The 16020-nt window shown below is 50.8% G+C and overlaps 1 protein-coding gene across 1 annotated transcript in view; it reads left to right on the top strand.

Annotated features, from left to right (window-relative positions):
• Nucleotides 1-15708, top strand: part of ATIC (5-aminoimidazole-4-carboxamide ribonucleotide formyltransferase/IMP cyclohydrolase) — a 185870-nt gene extending 170162 nt beyond the window's left edge. The window contains exon 16 of the mRNA XM_069615935.1: nt 15441-15708. Coding sequence (XP_069472036.1) covers nt 15441-15560 — 120 coding nt within the window. The 3' untranslated portion in view covers nt 15561-15708. The remainder of the gene's footprint in view (nt 1-15440) is intronic.
• Nucleotides 15709-16020: the final 312 nt, after the last annotated feature.

Raw genomic sequence — 16020 nt, 5'->3', positions numbered from 1 at the left:
TTTCTCAATTCTATTGTTATAAGTGGCAGCTTTAGGGATGGCTTTCTTGTAGTGTTTGGTGACAATGAGGTAGGTATCTCTAGTAGTAGATGGGTTGGTATGCCATACTGTTAGTGCTGCTCGTTTAGCAGTTCTGGCCTCTGAGTTCTTGTGTGAACCACGAGTTTGCATGGAGATTGTGATAACTTATTTCTTTTCTAGCGGAGCTATAGCATCAAGTACCTTTTTTAACAGAGGTGTTGTAGATCTCCACGAGTTCAGTGGGGTCATTAGATGTGGAGTGGGCCAGTGCAGAGGTTTCAAGGAGGGGGAGGATTCTATCCACAGTGAGCAGTTTCTTTGATCTTGCTATAGTGGCTGGCGCTGGCTTGTTTAGATTGCCTGGTATTATGAAGCAGTGGAGTAGATGGAGGTCGGTCCAGGGGTGTGGGATGTTAGAGCTGAAATCGGCTGCACAGTTGTGATCTGAGATCCAGTCAAGTATCTGCCCTTTTGTGTGGGTCGGGTTGTTGACACGTTGGGTGAAGCCTAGGTCCTGGAGTGCTTTGGGGAGGGCTTTGCCTTTCCTGTCTTTGTGGTCTTTGAAACCCAAGTTGAGGTCTCCTAGGAGAACGGCTCTTGAGTTGTTTTTGAGGTTTTCCCCCTAGAGTGTGAGTAAGGTTTGATTGGAAGTCGAGGGTTGGGCCGGGAGGGTGGTAAACAATGTGTAGGGTTAATGTGTCTTTGGGTGAAGGGGATATTCTTACTGAGAAATGTAATGAAGCCGGTCCACACTTGCTTAGATTGCTTCTTTATAAGTTTACTTCCAGTTCTTAAGTTACATGTTACAGGACATAAAGACATCAGGTATAGGACAATAGGTCACCGGCACCCATCACCCAGGTAGGGAGGGACCAACTGAACCAATACAGAACACTCAACACAGCATTCTCACAATCATACATCAACATTCCACTTGACACTTGTATGACATCACTGAACACATGACCACCTACAGCAGACTCAGACAAGCACATCATAACAAGGTGTCGAAGTTGATGGCCTCAGTGGTCTTTAGTTGCCTGGCGTTAAGACTTTCTCTGAGGATTAGGGCGACCACCTTTACCGGTGGTTCTGTCTTGGCGAAGGATGATGTACCCTGATGGTAGTGTTTGGCAGATTGCTGGACCAGAGGATTTGTGTAGCCATGTCTTGGTGTTTGCTAGTATGGCAGAGAGCATGCATTTATGAGTGCGCATTGGAGTTGTGTTCTGGCTGTTTCCTGGTATGGATTTAGTGGGAGTGTTCTTGGAGGTGGGGGTTTGATTGAGTGCTTTCAGCGTGGGGGTGGGGGTGGTGGTATGTGTATACACGAGGTGGGCTTGCTTCATTGGGTGAATCTTCGGTGTCATTGGGAAATGGGAGGAATGCGAGCTTAGCCTCCAATTTCTTTGGTGGGGCATGGGGCTATGGTGTGATGCTTGAGTGCTGGGTGGGGATTTGAACAGAATGCTAGGGTGGTTAGGCTGGGGGCCTGAGACGTTGGGTATAGCATTGGATTTATGAGTCTACGGTAAGTGCAGGTAAGAATGGTGTAGGTGGTACGTTGTTGGAGTGTGTATCCCTTGTATGACATGATTCAGAGTGGGTACCGCTGCGTGGTATATTAGAATTGGATAAATGCGAGTGCTGATGGTTGCACTAAACCGCAGTATTACAAGAGTTGGTAATAGTGAGACATAAAATGGCAGTGGTATTTCTAGAGTAGGTAGTGAACATTTTTGTGAAAAGAAAACAGAAGGTAACTTGTATGTTAGCGTCTGAACTACACCTTAAGCATTTTTGAAGAAAAATTGTCAGCATACATTTAAAGTGTGAGCATTATTCATAAAGGGTTGTTGGAGCTGGTTGCAAAGGTTTTGGAGCAGGCAGCATGCATTATTGGGAGGTGTGCCAGGAGTGGGCCCCAGCACGGCTGCGCGCGACAGGGCGGTTGGTGTTAGACCTCTAGTAGACTTTAATAACATTGCTAGTGGCAGGCGACAGTGGGGTGGGGGTAAGGGGGGTGCTGCCCTGCGTTCCAAAGTTCTGCAGGCGAGTGGAAGGCTTGACTGACCGGGTGGATTGTGGTGTGCGGAATCGGGATAGAAGCAACTAAACCGTTTTAGACTGTTGCGCCGTTAGTCCTGATTATACGAATGATATATGGGATATATGCCAATTTGAGAGGCGTACTTTGCGTGCGGCGGGGATATTAGTCTTTAGATGTACCTTGGTAACTATGTCGTCAGGTTATTGGAACAGTGGACCCGGGTGTTTGCACCCTAAGTGGCAAGATCAGCTGCTGAGTTCCTGGCTGACGGCGTGAACGGCAAGAACAGGCACCAGCCTTTCTGATGTTGGCCTTCCAGTAGGTGGGCCGGCTTGTGCCTCCATTCACGGATTGGTGTAGAAAGGGGGGGGGGGCATCCACCAATGGCAGAGCGGTCGGTACAGCTTGAGGCTGCAGCTGTGGTTCAGCATGTGAGAGGCTGCCATCTTGGTGTAGGTAGAGCCTCGTGGGGGCTGATGGTGGGGTGGATGATCACAGGCAATAAAGGAAGTAGGTCGCACGAGATAATGAAATTAAGCAAACTTGCTTATTTCAGCCAGACAGTGTGATTGCTCCGCCTAGAGTGCTAAGACTAATCAAGAGGTAATTTCTCGGCGGAGGTCGGGTAACGATCAATAGGCCCACTAGCCCCTCCGACCCCCCCCCCCTCTCCCCCCATCCTCCCACTAGTAGTAGTCAGCACATCTCTTCCTCTTAGCCCACATCTTACCTCCATTGGAACATGAGATCCGGAAGGGGCTCTGCTTTCCTCCAGGCTCTCAGCCAATGCTTTCCCTAGTCTCCCCTCTGATGTACTACAAAAGGAAAATGGCCCTCATTACGACCCTGGCGGAAAGTGACTGACCGGACCGCCACAGCGCAAATAGCGTTTCCGCCATTGCACGAAGGAGCAAAGTGCGGCCCATTCCGACCCATCGGGCACGAGCACCACGGCATGGCGGAAGTGCAAAGTCCGCGATGGCGGAAATGACCCCAAAACGGCCCACACCGCCGCCGTACGGCGCCCTAGGTGCAATACCGCCACCCATCACAGCGGACACCGCAGTGTGCGCCTACCGTAAAGTACGGTGACCGGAAATATACGGAAACGGAAGTTAAAACATGGGCCCGGAACGGGAAACATCCCGCCGTACACCTATAAAACCACTAAAACCACACAACCACTAAAAACACCACCCTGAGACACACCCCAACCCGACATCCACCCTAGCGAAACCAAGAAAATGGGAAAAGTAGCGAAGAAAGCGTGCGACCGCAAGCGGCAGGTCCACTTCTCCCGTGAGGAACTCACCGTGCTTACAGAGACCCTCTAGGAGAATGCTGCCGTCGTCTTCTGCACGCAAATGACCAGGACCGCACTTGCAAACAAGAAGGCCATATGGGCTCTGGTGGCACAGCGGGTAAGTGCGGTGGGGACCGCACCCCGCACCCCACAGCAATGCCGAAAGCGATGGGACGACCTGCGGATACGCGTCCGCAGCATACTCTCTGCCAACCGCAACATTGCCACAGCCACCGGGGGAGGTCCTGAATCACCCATCAAGTTGACCCCCTGGGAAGAAATCTGTGCCTCCACCATCGGAATGGAGAGCATAGAGGGAGTCGGAGGGATGGAGAAAGGAGTGCAGACATCCGAAGATTCAGGTAGGTGGGCCAAATAAAACAATGCCAAATCCACAAAGTCCATCCATGTGAAGTACCATGTGTCCACATAGTGCAACAGAAACACATGTCCAGGAGAACGTCCACACACATCGGCCTGATAGCGCACGTTAAAACCCACAATAAATACATAAAAAATGAAAAACCCCTAAAACACGCACTAGACGTGCAGCAGGCACACCCTAACTGCAGGCTGCCAAACAACTGCACCCTCACCCCACACACAAATGAAAGCACCTCCAAGGCCCCGACCCAAATCACCCTCAGGTACCACCCCAATGCATGTGATACAATGCCATTCCAATACCCACAGACCCATTAATAACCCTCGCCCTCCTTTACTCCACCACAGGGTCCGATCCAAACGACGAGCATCAGGACACCCCTACCAGCACACCTGCAAAGAGGGCCAAGACCAACGGCCAAAGACCCTCCACCTCAGCTGCACGCATCAAGACACGGCAGCAGCACAAATCAGGTGGCAGCACAGAGGAGGGAACATCAACAGGCACCCCAGCAGCCAGCATGCCCACACCACCACCACAGGTCCCCCCAACGGATGCCACAGAAGGCACTGCCTCTGGTGGCAGCAGCACCATAGGTGACACCCCATTGATGGCAGCATGCTCCGACACAGAAGACTGGGATGTCGAAGTCAGATCCATCCATGACCTGTCCCAATCCCCCTGTCTGTCCCATCCCGTACAACATGAGGATACCACGCAGGGGCACCCACAAGACGACGACTGGCCATCCCCCACAAGCCCTGTGGCAAGGCAACATGAGGACAACGGCCCCTCTGTAACACCCCCGCAAATGGCCATGGCCCAGCAGAGGCAACAGTCCCTCGACCAGTTAATCGTGCAACAGCAGCAACTGGCCACGCTCCTCAAGGACCATGCCGATGAATGTGGGGGCACTAAGGCAGACATAGAAACATCAACTGAGACACTTAGGGCAGAAATGGAGAGAGGTACAGAGACACTAAGGGCACAAATGGAGACTAGCACCGAGAGCCTGAGGGGGGAACTGCATGCGACGTCCAAGGACGTATGTGCCGAACTTGCCGCAGTGCGCCGTGTGCTCACTGAGCTCTCGCAAACCCTTAGGGACATGCATGGACGTGAGCAGGCAGAGACATCATCCGTTGCAAGTTCCGTCCAGGGCAGCCCCCAACGTAGATCTGGGAGGAGCCTGCGCTCCACAGGCAGGGGTGCCCCTGATACCCGCAGAGGGGGCTTGCAATAGCGACAGCCCACTGACAATGAGCATCTTTGGACACTGGTGTTCGGGGGGGAGGTAGGAGGGTGGAGGGGGTGTGTTGGGCTCACTTGGGTGGCGGGTCGATAGGGTGTACTACATGATATCACATATGCCATAAACAGTGCACGATCAACCAATGAGATGTGTGGACATTGATCTTTGTGTACTAGGCCATCATAGGCGTACAGTCCATATTGTGCATGTCCCAGACATACACAGTGCCACGAGTCCCGTGTCCATGTATCAGCCACCAGGCGTGAGTGCTAGAAGCATACATCAATGAGATGCTGACGAATGTCACGGCCCTCCGGTGCCTCGCAGACTCCTTGAGGTGCTGCCACATCCCCACCCTCATCATGACCATCATCAGGTGCTTGCAGTTCTGCGTCAGGGGGCATGGGCACATTTCTACGTACGCACATGTTGTGGAGCATGACACATGCCATCACCATCTTTGCAACCTTCTCATGGCGGTACAGGAGTGCCCCGCCAGACCGGCTGAGGCAGCGGAAACGACCCTTCAGTAGGCCGAATGCCTGTTCAATGACTACACGGGTACGTGAGTGGGCATGGTTGTAGTCCTCCTCATGCTGGTCCCGTGGGTTCCGGACTGGTGTGAGGAGCCATCTCTTCAGTGGATATCCAGCATCACCTGTATGTGGACGATAAACGTATGATGTGGAATGCCATTGCTACGTACGCACACACCCCCCCCTTCCTGCCAGGTCATTGCCGAATCACATACCCCACATTACCATGCATGTAATGAGACTCACCGAGTAGCCAGGATCTGTTCCCTGCGTGTCGCTCCATGTAGCGTGGTATTGTAGAGTTCCTCAAGACCATAGAATCATGGGTTGATCCAGGGAATCGGGCACAACAATGTGTAATGATCCTGTTGGAGTCACACACCATTTGTACATTCAGAGAATGAAATTGTTTTCGGTTGCGGTACTGGGCCTCCATGGCATGTGGGACGACCAATTCCACATGGGTGCAGTCGATGGCACCAATGCAACCCGGTATGCCGGCAAGTGCATGGAATCCCACTTTTGTGTTGGTAATTTCCTGCTCCGAGCGTGGTAGGGAGATGTAGTCGTCTGCGTGCTGCAGGAGGGCATCGAGCACTTGCAATAGTGTCCGTGAGAACAGTGGCTGAGAAATGCCATGGAACTGTCCGACTGTGTGCTGGTAGGTGCCTGTGGCCAGGAAGTGTAGTACAGACACCACCTTCAGTAGGGGTGGGATGGCGGTTGGGCTATCTTTCATGCTGACAAGGTCAGCCTGTGTCATGTCCACAATGGCGGCTATGGTGTCCCGGTCCAGACGGTAGAGGGTGTGGATCTGCTCATCAGTGAGGTTGAACGGATGTGCTCGGAGGCGTGGGATTGCGGGCTGCCTGCGTGGTGGTAGTGGCTGTGCTGGCGGCCCTTGCTGGCCCTGCCTTGCCCTCCTCCTCCTCCTCCTGCGTCTCCTCCGTGCGGCCGGTTGTAGTTGGTGTTCGTCTTCTTCTTGGAGTTGGAGTACTTGCAGTGCTATCATGTCCCCCAGGGCCAACATCGCGAGTCCTGCCGGTAGCATTTCGGTGTGGTTGTGGGAGGAGACTGGCTGTGCAATTTGTGTTTTCAGGCTGTATGGCCTCCACCTGTGGTGATTCATTCCACCTGTGCAAACTGCTCTCCCCTTTGGCCGAGCACGTCCCGCGCACAACGCTGCAATTCGGGGAATGGCATCTTGCTTTTGCAATCATGTATTTGTACCCGATGGCCGTGTAACATTGGTTGATATGGTCATTCTGCTGTGGTCCCATTGTTTCACATTCTATCTGTGCAGTCGCGAACAGACTTGTGAAGGGTCAGTGGAACGTAGTACTCGAGTAACGGTGGGCCCTCATGCATCACTGTACCGAGTTGCAACGACGGGCGGGGCGTCCCATTTGTGGGTGAAGGCAGTTGCCATTTTCACACACAGCCGCACTCGATGGATTAATTAGTGATTTCAAACGGCCACAGATGCCTCTTCGACGTGATGTTGCAAATGAGGAATTCGAAGGGCGGCGCTTTCGGTTTTCAGCTAGCGGCGAGGAAATGCCCACAGGTCTGACTGCAAATATAACGTACTATTGTTCAATGTCCTTGGGACAGGGGCCATGGCGAGGATGCAATGATTGATATGAATGGTTTGGGATGCGCAATGGCGACGTGGGCGATGAGGCCGGACGTTCCCAAATACATGTTACTTCACTACACTGGAATTACGGGCTGGGGCACTGTGGATTTCGCAGGCTGCATAACACACAGACTCAATGGATATTTCTAATGTTATGTGAGTAAATATTCAGGCGTTTTAATCCCGGGATGAGGGAATGATGAATGGATGCATGGGCAGGTGATTTGATACAGAGTTTGCCATGTACAGGGCTTCTTGGGATCTATCCGCCTCCCCTACGCTATGTGATGCAGGGCTGCCATAGTGGGACCATCGTCTATCTGGCCTTGTTGAGCCCTCCCTGTCTCGACGCGCCCTCAGACACTTGTGTCCATGCATGTTACCAATCCCATCTGATGGATTCTGTTTTCACAGACGCATGCACAGGTACACTCGTTTGTGATGGTGTTTGCTCCTCGATATAGATGGTTATGAGTCGCAAGTGGTTTTGGGGTGGTGATGATCCTTTGGAGTGGGCTAGCATGCATATGGCTGTGGATTTAGTGTGATCATTGAAGTGAGTTGTTGGAATGTAGTTCTGATGGCCATTCTGTTCTTTTTCTTTTCTTTTGGTTGACAGGTATCTCCTCCCCTTTTGCCACTGCCATCTGTATGCCACTCCTGCAGATGGGTTTTACTCCCGACACCTGCTGCTTCGTGTGAATCAGTGGAGCAGCATTACGATCTTATGGGACGATCGCCAATGGGCCACATGCCCTTACGCAGTACTGGTGGCTCGGAGCAACATTTCGGCCTTTCATCTGGACTAGTGCCTCCCCATTGGGACGGCCCTGCGGTTGTGTGCGCTTCCATGTTGCCTTTTCGTACGTGAATGTGGCTCTGTGTACCATGATGGAACAGGGCGTCACACAAGTAGTGGCTGGTCATTTCTTGCGGATGCAGCCCACAATGGTGAAATGTGTTTTGGAGTTCATGGCCTGATGGCTGTATGGGCTTGGTGATTTTGTTGTGCATTAAATTTCTATTCTGATTTGGCCCGTGTAGCGTTCTTCTTTGCAAGTGATGTGGCATATGCTTATTTGGGGAGCGATGTTTTGTGAGGAGATCTGCATTGGGTTCCAGCTTCGGAGTTTAGTTGCGTGGTACTGTACTGGGCGCGTTTGCCTACGAAGCCCGTGAGGTCAGGGATGGGGGCTGCCAATATGACTGAATGTTGTCATGCTCAGGGGCGGGGGATTGGGTTTTGTGTAACAGATGCCGGTCAGCCAGGTGGACTGGTGGAATGATGTGATTTTCGGAATATTGCTGGTCACAGGTGCCTGTGTTTGCGTGCGTTTCTTGGTGGGGGACTGTGGTCATGTCCATTGGGATGGCTTCTGTATTCGTGCCATCTGTGCCCTGCAGCTCCCATTGGCCCCTCTTGTGTTTCTTTTGTTCGTTGGCATGCATGGGTGACTTGTACATTTCACTGGTTGCATTGTGGCTTCATTGCACCTACGGGGAGTTGTACTTTGTGGGCAGGGAGCGGTGTACAGGCACTCAGTGGGGCCGTTTACGGTTGATTTGCGATGCCGTACTTCTCACCATGGCGGAATGGTACATTCCGCCATGCTTGATGGCGTTAGGTACATGTCCGCTAGGGTCGGAATTGGCGTACCCTTGCGCCATGGTGGTGTTTACGGTTTGGCATGGCGCGCGCGTGCTTGGTGCAGTTGGCGTTGGCGTTCACTACGGTGTCGCTAGTGGCTTCGTACTTTGCGGTGACGGGTCATAGTCGCACCGAGCGCTATTTGATGGCGGTATTGCATTTCCGCCATCGTTTTCCGAATTCCGCCAGGGTCGTAATGAGGGCCAATGACTTTTTTTTTCTCACCAAGACTAGAAAGTAACAAATAGGCACTAGAATGCATTCCAATGAGTGTGTCCTGGACCTTAGAACCCTCCCATTTCAGACATGTTCCCTCACTGCATCTTATGGTGTCATCCCTATTCTCTTGTTAAGTAGCAGGTCTTATGTTACATTGGGGAGGAGATTACTGCCTCCCAATTAGATCTCCAGATGGTGGAATAAAGATATATAATTGCTTTATTTCCGTCCGTCCCCCGTGCCCTGCAGTGTTTCACGCCTGTCGCTCCACCTGTGTTTCGGGGGGGCACTGCGCATTTCCCTTGGCCTGTCCTGTACCCCTGCTCCCCCTTGGACAATCCACTCACACCACCTTGAACACCGTGTGCTTAGAAGCCCTGCTTGTGAGACTAGAACATTGCCCAGAAGTCTTTCCCCAGGTAATGGGTGGGCTACTGTTCTGAGGTAACAAACATCACTACTAGCATGGTCCAGTGGAAGGATGGAACACCGAGCTGGCCCTCAACAGCAACCACTTAACTCATTGAGCTATCTGCCCTGCTAGTGAAGAGAGGAGCTCTGCAGAAAGGCATGCGTATTAACCATCCGGAGGGTGCTGAAGAAAGTGCCACAGGGCCTTTCAGTTACTTATTGTTTTTTTTTTTTTCGTCTGTAATGGGCCACCCTTCGCTTGATCTGGAGGGGAAAATGGTGCGTATCAGTAGCTGAGGACGGTACCGGGGTCAGAAGGGGTGTCTCAAAGCTCCTGGTCACCAGAGGGCAAAGCCTTGGGTGGCTTTTCAGCCAGAGAGCTGCTCCGGGCAGTACACTTGCCCAGGGATTGACTGTATTCATAATGTAAAATTATCACACATCCTAGTGAGAAGATCCTGGCTCCATCCTGTTGCAGGGGCACCCATTTTCCTATGGTACATGCATCCAATGATTTTGCAAGTCAAACGTCGCAAGAAGGGAATGCTGCCGGGAATGAAGGCCCACCCCGAGTCCTTTCTAGCACCAGAAACTGCATCTGACGCACACCCAATGCAGCAAAACGGCCAGACAAATGATCTGCAGCAGCACCCTTTCTCCCCCTCCCCCGGCTGCAACAGGTGGCTCACTTCCTGATGTACACTGAAAACGTGAATTACTGCAAGGCCCTTGCGCTCTACACATGCATCGTGGCTTCAGCATTTTAGGAAGGTCTTCTAAAGAAGGCCCTCACGCATCCGTGGATTCCTGAGACGTCTGGATGAATTCTGCCATGTCCTTCGAGCTGGCCCCGGCTGCTTGTGTGCAATTCGCTTTCCGAACAAATGTTCTGTTTTGCCAACTGTCCATGTACCAGCATTGGTCCTTGGGGAGGGGCCATTTTAAGCACTGCAACATGCCTTTTGAATTTACAAGCAGGTTTCCACAGAATGAGATGAGCAAAAGACAGGGAAACTAGTTTTGCCATTTCAAGAAAAGGCATGTTTTGCAGAATGCAACACTGATCAGGACCAAATGAACCGCGGGTGCGAGGAAAGCAGACAGCAGAAACAAGGGGAAATGCATATCTGGCAGAACCAGTGTCTACGCCATCCCCAGGCATATGGAAGTATCTTCAATACCCCTCCCCCACCTCTACTCAGAGGTTTACTCAAGAATGCGACATCTTTCCCCCTCCCAACCAAAGAAAGCCATCCATCAGCACAGCCTTGCTCTCAGATAAATGACATGACTGAAATTAAGACCCCCACATCCTCCCTCCCCCCCAGAGCTGACCAGCCGGATCTGGGATCCGGCGAGAGAGCAGTCCCAATCGCCAGCACTGGTCACCATACCACTCACCAAAGAAAATGCTGGCTTTTTCTCAACCTCTCACAGACCTCAGACTTTCCCGTTGTCTCTGCCCCGAGGCAGCATGGTTTTGTCCCATGCTCATGGGAAGAAGGCAAATCTTAACTCTGTTCTCACAGGCAGATGCCTGACAATGACACCCGTCGCAGGTCGCGGAATGTGCTCCTCCCCCACCGCTGCACCTACCACAGACGGAGATGGCTCCCCCCAACCTCGCCCAAGCAGAAGAGTGGTTTTGTCCCACCTGTTCTAGGCAAGTGCATCCAGGTGTACAAGAAGTAGTGGAACTGTTCCCTGCTGGTCTGCCCCGCTCCCCACAATCCCATCCCTGTGCACCCTCCCACACACTACAAACCTCAAAACAAATATACCTGCTATGGGAATGTGCAGTGCACCAAAGTGCAAGCTTCAACTTCTTCCTACACTTTTATTTTAAAATTAAACCATTCCCAAACTGTTTCTTTTTAAAATAAGTATAGGAACAGTGATACTTATATTGTATGGGAGCAACGCTCCCGAATGCTCTTGCCCACTTCGACCTCTGCATCCAACAGACCACTGCACTGGCCCACCACCCTCTGCAGCATGGAGCAGCTCTAATGCCCATCAGTACTTTCTGCCTCCAATATCTTTTCTATACTGATAGCTTCTCTTTTGCTTATCAATAGCAGATGCTGATCAAGCCCTCAACACTACGAAGGACAGCCACTAACAAGCAACACCCTTGTCAATGCTCTGTTGCCCATAACATTCTCTGACCCTTGATCATCAGGTTAATCAGCCTAAAACCGGGGTAGGCCCCCTTATCATTCCTCCCACCCTAAAATGATGCTCTAGATTTGGTGCTAGGAAATTTGAAACGGGCGTAGGTAGCCTGAACTCTCCTTTCATGTTTCTTGAGGCGATTGACTGTTGGAAGACTGTACTACTGAATACAAGGTATGTCACATCTGCAGCAATGTGATGCCTGTTGTCCGATGCCCACCGTTCCTCCCTTTAATCCCATGCTCAACCACACAGCACTAGATTTAAACAAAGAGGGGGAAGCAGGACAGAACGAACAGAGGGAAAGAAGGCCATGAGACAAAGGGAAGAAGAAAGAGGATAGCAGTGCTCACCTTACATTTGACGGGCAACAGGGTATTAGATGGATCCCGAACAGAGCTGTACTGTGACGCGTGCTGGGGATTCTGGAATGTTCAGCCTGGGCCCTGGCAAACTCCACCTCTAGTCCCAGGCTGCTGAAGCCAGCCCAGCCCAGCCCAGGCTGGGCCCGGGCAAACTCCACCTCCTCCAGTCCTAGCAGGCTCCCACAAGCCCTAGACACCTGCCAATCAAAAGCCACAATGGCCATCTCCGTCTAATCTCAATACAGGGATGGTTACAATCAAGAGATAGTGAATTACCTCCACCACCTCTCATATGACCACTACTACTTACAACGCAGCAAAGTGATCCTTCAAATAAGCAGCTGCTACAAATCACAAATGGCTTGGGCCCCTAGAAGAATGGATGGCAAGAAACAGACTCCCACTGAGACTGCGGTGCAGGCCCATTGCCAGTCTAGCCTGGGCCCAGGCAAACTCCACCTCCTCCATTCCCTCCCAGCCAGGCTCACTGCAGTCCTGCTTCGTTGGAGTCTGCAGGATCTTCCAAAAGCTTTAGGCCAGCTAGGCCAGCTTTAAAAGGAACGCACACAATCTGGTGTCCCTCTCCCTGGCTATATGGCTTCCTGCAGCAACTGAGCAAATTCAACCAGCTCTGAGATGGGTGTCCAGGTGGCTTTCTTTGGAGTTGATTGGTCCCACCAACTCAAAGGGAGAAGTTGTCCTTGCAGGGGCTTCTGTTTATGCGAACTTGGCAAGTAGTCACTGCAGCAGGGCAACACCGGCAAACCAACGGTCCAGGAGTTGCAACAGGCATTCTCTTCAAGCTCTTCTTCGGTTCCTTTGTCCAGTGGTCGACTCTGCCTTCCAAGCCAAAAGACTTGCCTTTTATTCAGTTCTCTCCCATTAATTTCAGCCTAGCTCTCACTCACCCAGCAGGGTGGCTGTCCTTGCCGGACAGGCAGCCAGCCAATCACCACAGAGTGCATTTGCGTCTCCTAGGAGACTAAGCACAGGGAGTTTCGGGCACCTCCCTCACTGCCTGCCCCAGACACTCCGGAGCCAGAGGTAGGTTTCACTGCTGAAGCTTGCCAAAGGCGAAATGAACAAAGACGAAACCTGGTTTGATGGGCAGAGAAACTCTCTAGAAGGACCTTTCCACAAAGACATGGTGAAAAACAAAGACCGGGGACCATTTTGTCAAAGATGGCTCCCGCAGTTAACGTTACTGGAGCTGCGAACAGCCACGGTAAATGCAAACCATAGTAGTTCGGAAAAAAACCACTGCTACCAGCCATTCTTTGAGGAAAAGGTAACATACAATTGCTACATGAGCAGTTAGACACGGGATTCTAAGTAATCCCTCCAACACTGCCAAGTAAAGTCAATTTCACTTTACTGATCTGGGAAACAGTAGTTTATCCCAGAGAAGGTATTTAAACCTTGGGAAATCTAAAAGACTTTCCAGTGTCACTGCACAGAAGGTGCTTTGTGACACAATTGTAAAAGATGGTGCATATGGCGTTTCTTAAACTCCAATTCAATGTGTTTTCTGTGTTTGATTCTTTTGGTTATGAAGTCCCAAAGTTTAGCAAAAGAGCTGGAGGGCTCGAAGGTGGGAGGAATTGACACATTTCTGAGAATTCTCCCCAACACTTACCTTGTTCGTTCTCTGCTCTCTTCCACGACCTCCAACCCCCTCTCCCTATCCATCCTCTACTCTGGCCCGACTCACTCTGCAGGGCACACACTCGGTCTTGATTCCCTTCAACCCACCCCCTCTCCATACCTCTGACCACTCCTCTCCTGGAGCAATCATTCCCTCCTCTCCCTCTCTTCGTCCCCTCCCCACACCGCCCCAAGCCAAGCCTACTCCAACATTGCCACCTACCTTCTCGGACATCCAGCCCATGAAGCGTGTCTCATTTGAGGCTTTCGCTGCCACCTTCTCTCCCCACTCCACCTCTGGCGGGATCCGGTTTGGCTTCGTGCTGCCTCTGCATACTTTTTGTTGGCGGCTTTGCAGCTGATGGCTTCCTCGGTGTTCTTGCCTGCTCTGGACCATGTGGTCCGTCTGCTTCCTCCGGTCAGGCCGTTTCCTTCAGCCACTGGATTGGTCCTTCCACGTCTGAGATGGTAGAGATGCCTGCTTCCTGCTGGCAGCATCACAATCTGCAGCCTTCATCTCCTTACGTGCCATACTGCCGATCTGGCCTCTGCTCCTCCAGGGATAGCTTGACCACTATATTTTGTGTAACAAATTGAATAGTGAAATACATTGTGTGGCATACAAGCCTTGGACATTTGTAGTTTACACTGCTTAGAAGGGATACATTTGAAAAGGAACAGGACTATGGGGGTAGATGGTTGTGAGGCGTTTATTGAGCATGGTCTCTTCCTTTAGTGTTCGTGGTGGGTAATGCCAATCACCAGTGCCATGTTGTGATACTATGGCATGCATATAGTTGACGACATTTCTTCCACTGCCAGTTGGCACAAACACTGGGTTCAAAATCTGGTTTTACTACGTAACCAAGTTGTGCGATTCAGGACAAGTCTCTTCATGACTACCTCAGTTAACCATGTGCTAGTGGCACTGACCAATCCAAAAATGTTGGTTTTAGTCAATGCTGATAAGGAAAATGTGTTTTTGTTGAGCTTAAATGAGTGAAAATGAGATTTAGCAGTAGCAATCCACTCTTTTGAGGCAGAGAAATATAGACTTGTGTGCATTTTAGACCGACCATATATTTATTTTGTGTGCAATATTTAAATTTCTTTCTTCAGTTAATTAAACCACCTTTTTATTTTGCTTTGTTTTTAATCCTGTTGGGAAACTCTTTGCAGTATGGGGGTGTTTGGTGTGTTTTATTTCACTGCGTACTATATTGCCTGGATACTACCCTATAATGTAGCATTACATTTGGTCAGTTAATGCTGTTTGATGTGAACTATAATTATGTAAAAAATCTCCAGCGCCATCTGTTTGCTATTTCCAATCCTAAAAATAGGCATTCTTCACTTGGGTCTGGGATGAGAACTGGCCTGGTGTAGTTCTGTTGGGCCAAAACTTCTCGGCTTTGTCTTCAAAGTAATGTGTAGGTAACTAATTGCTGGGCCATCCCATCACAGGAAGGGTCGTAAGATGTTAGCCATCCGCCGGGCTAGGTAATTTTGGAAGGTCCTGTTTGGGCCCTCGATCAGAGGGGCAGGAGGTTCAAAAGTGTTGAGGGGTTTTGTCGATAGGACTCCCCTCAAAAGTAGATGGATGCCAGAAGAATAGTAATGGGGGTAGGACGTGTAATTAATGTTGGGTTGCAGCTCTGTATTATGCAGCCTCATCTGCCATGGCGCTTCCTTGCAACTATTGCTGTAACGAACTGCATGTGGTAGATTTAATATGCTTTTATTTGGATCAAGGTGCAGGACTTTAATGTCCCATTTTTGTGTTTTTCTCCAGAGCGGGGTGCAGTTCATTGCAGCGCCGTCTGGCTCGGCAGCTGACAAGATTGTGATCGATGCCTGTGACGAGTTGGGAATTACCCTAGTTCATACAAACCTCCGCCTGTTCCACCACTGACCACCCTGCTGCCACGGGGTCTCCCCTGCTGGATCTTCACAATGCTGCCACCTTCTCAATTCTGTACACACGTCATTTTGGAAACACATTCCTGCCATGAAACGCTTTTGTAAAGTGTTGCAGTCACAATAAAGTGACTTTTTCGCGGTTTGGCTAGTTTTTTTTTGCGATGACGTAATTGCTTATGTGAGGGAGCCTGGAATCTTCTGTTGGTGGTCCTGCGATTTCCTTACCTACTGCAGAAGCAAGGCGTACCCACTGGGTGTTAGCTGATTAAAAGAAATCTTTATAAGCGTGTTAAACGGTACGAGTCATCTGACGGTTGGCTCTGGGGAGGGCAGGTTTGGGTTACTTGCTGCGCACTGTAGAACGCAGAGTTGCATGAGTGCAGCTCACTTCTTGATCTTTTGGGTAGCCCATTAGTAATGCCTATTCCTCTGTATTATGATGGACGCAAGCT

This window comes from Ambystoma mexicanum, chromosome 9 (genome assembly GCF_040938575.1).
Source record: "Ambystoma mexicanum isolate Mex_15411 chromosome 9, UKY_AmexF1_1, whole genome shotgun sequence".
Taxonomy (NCBI): Eukaryota; Metazoa; Chordata; class Amphibia; order Caudata; family Ambystomatidae; genus Ambystoma; species Ambystoma mexicanum.
Note: the sequence above shows the minus strand (reverse complement) of the source record. Positions and strands in the feature narration are given on the sequence as shown.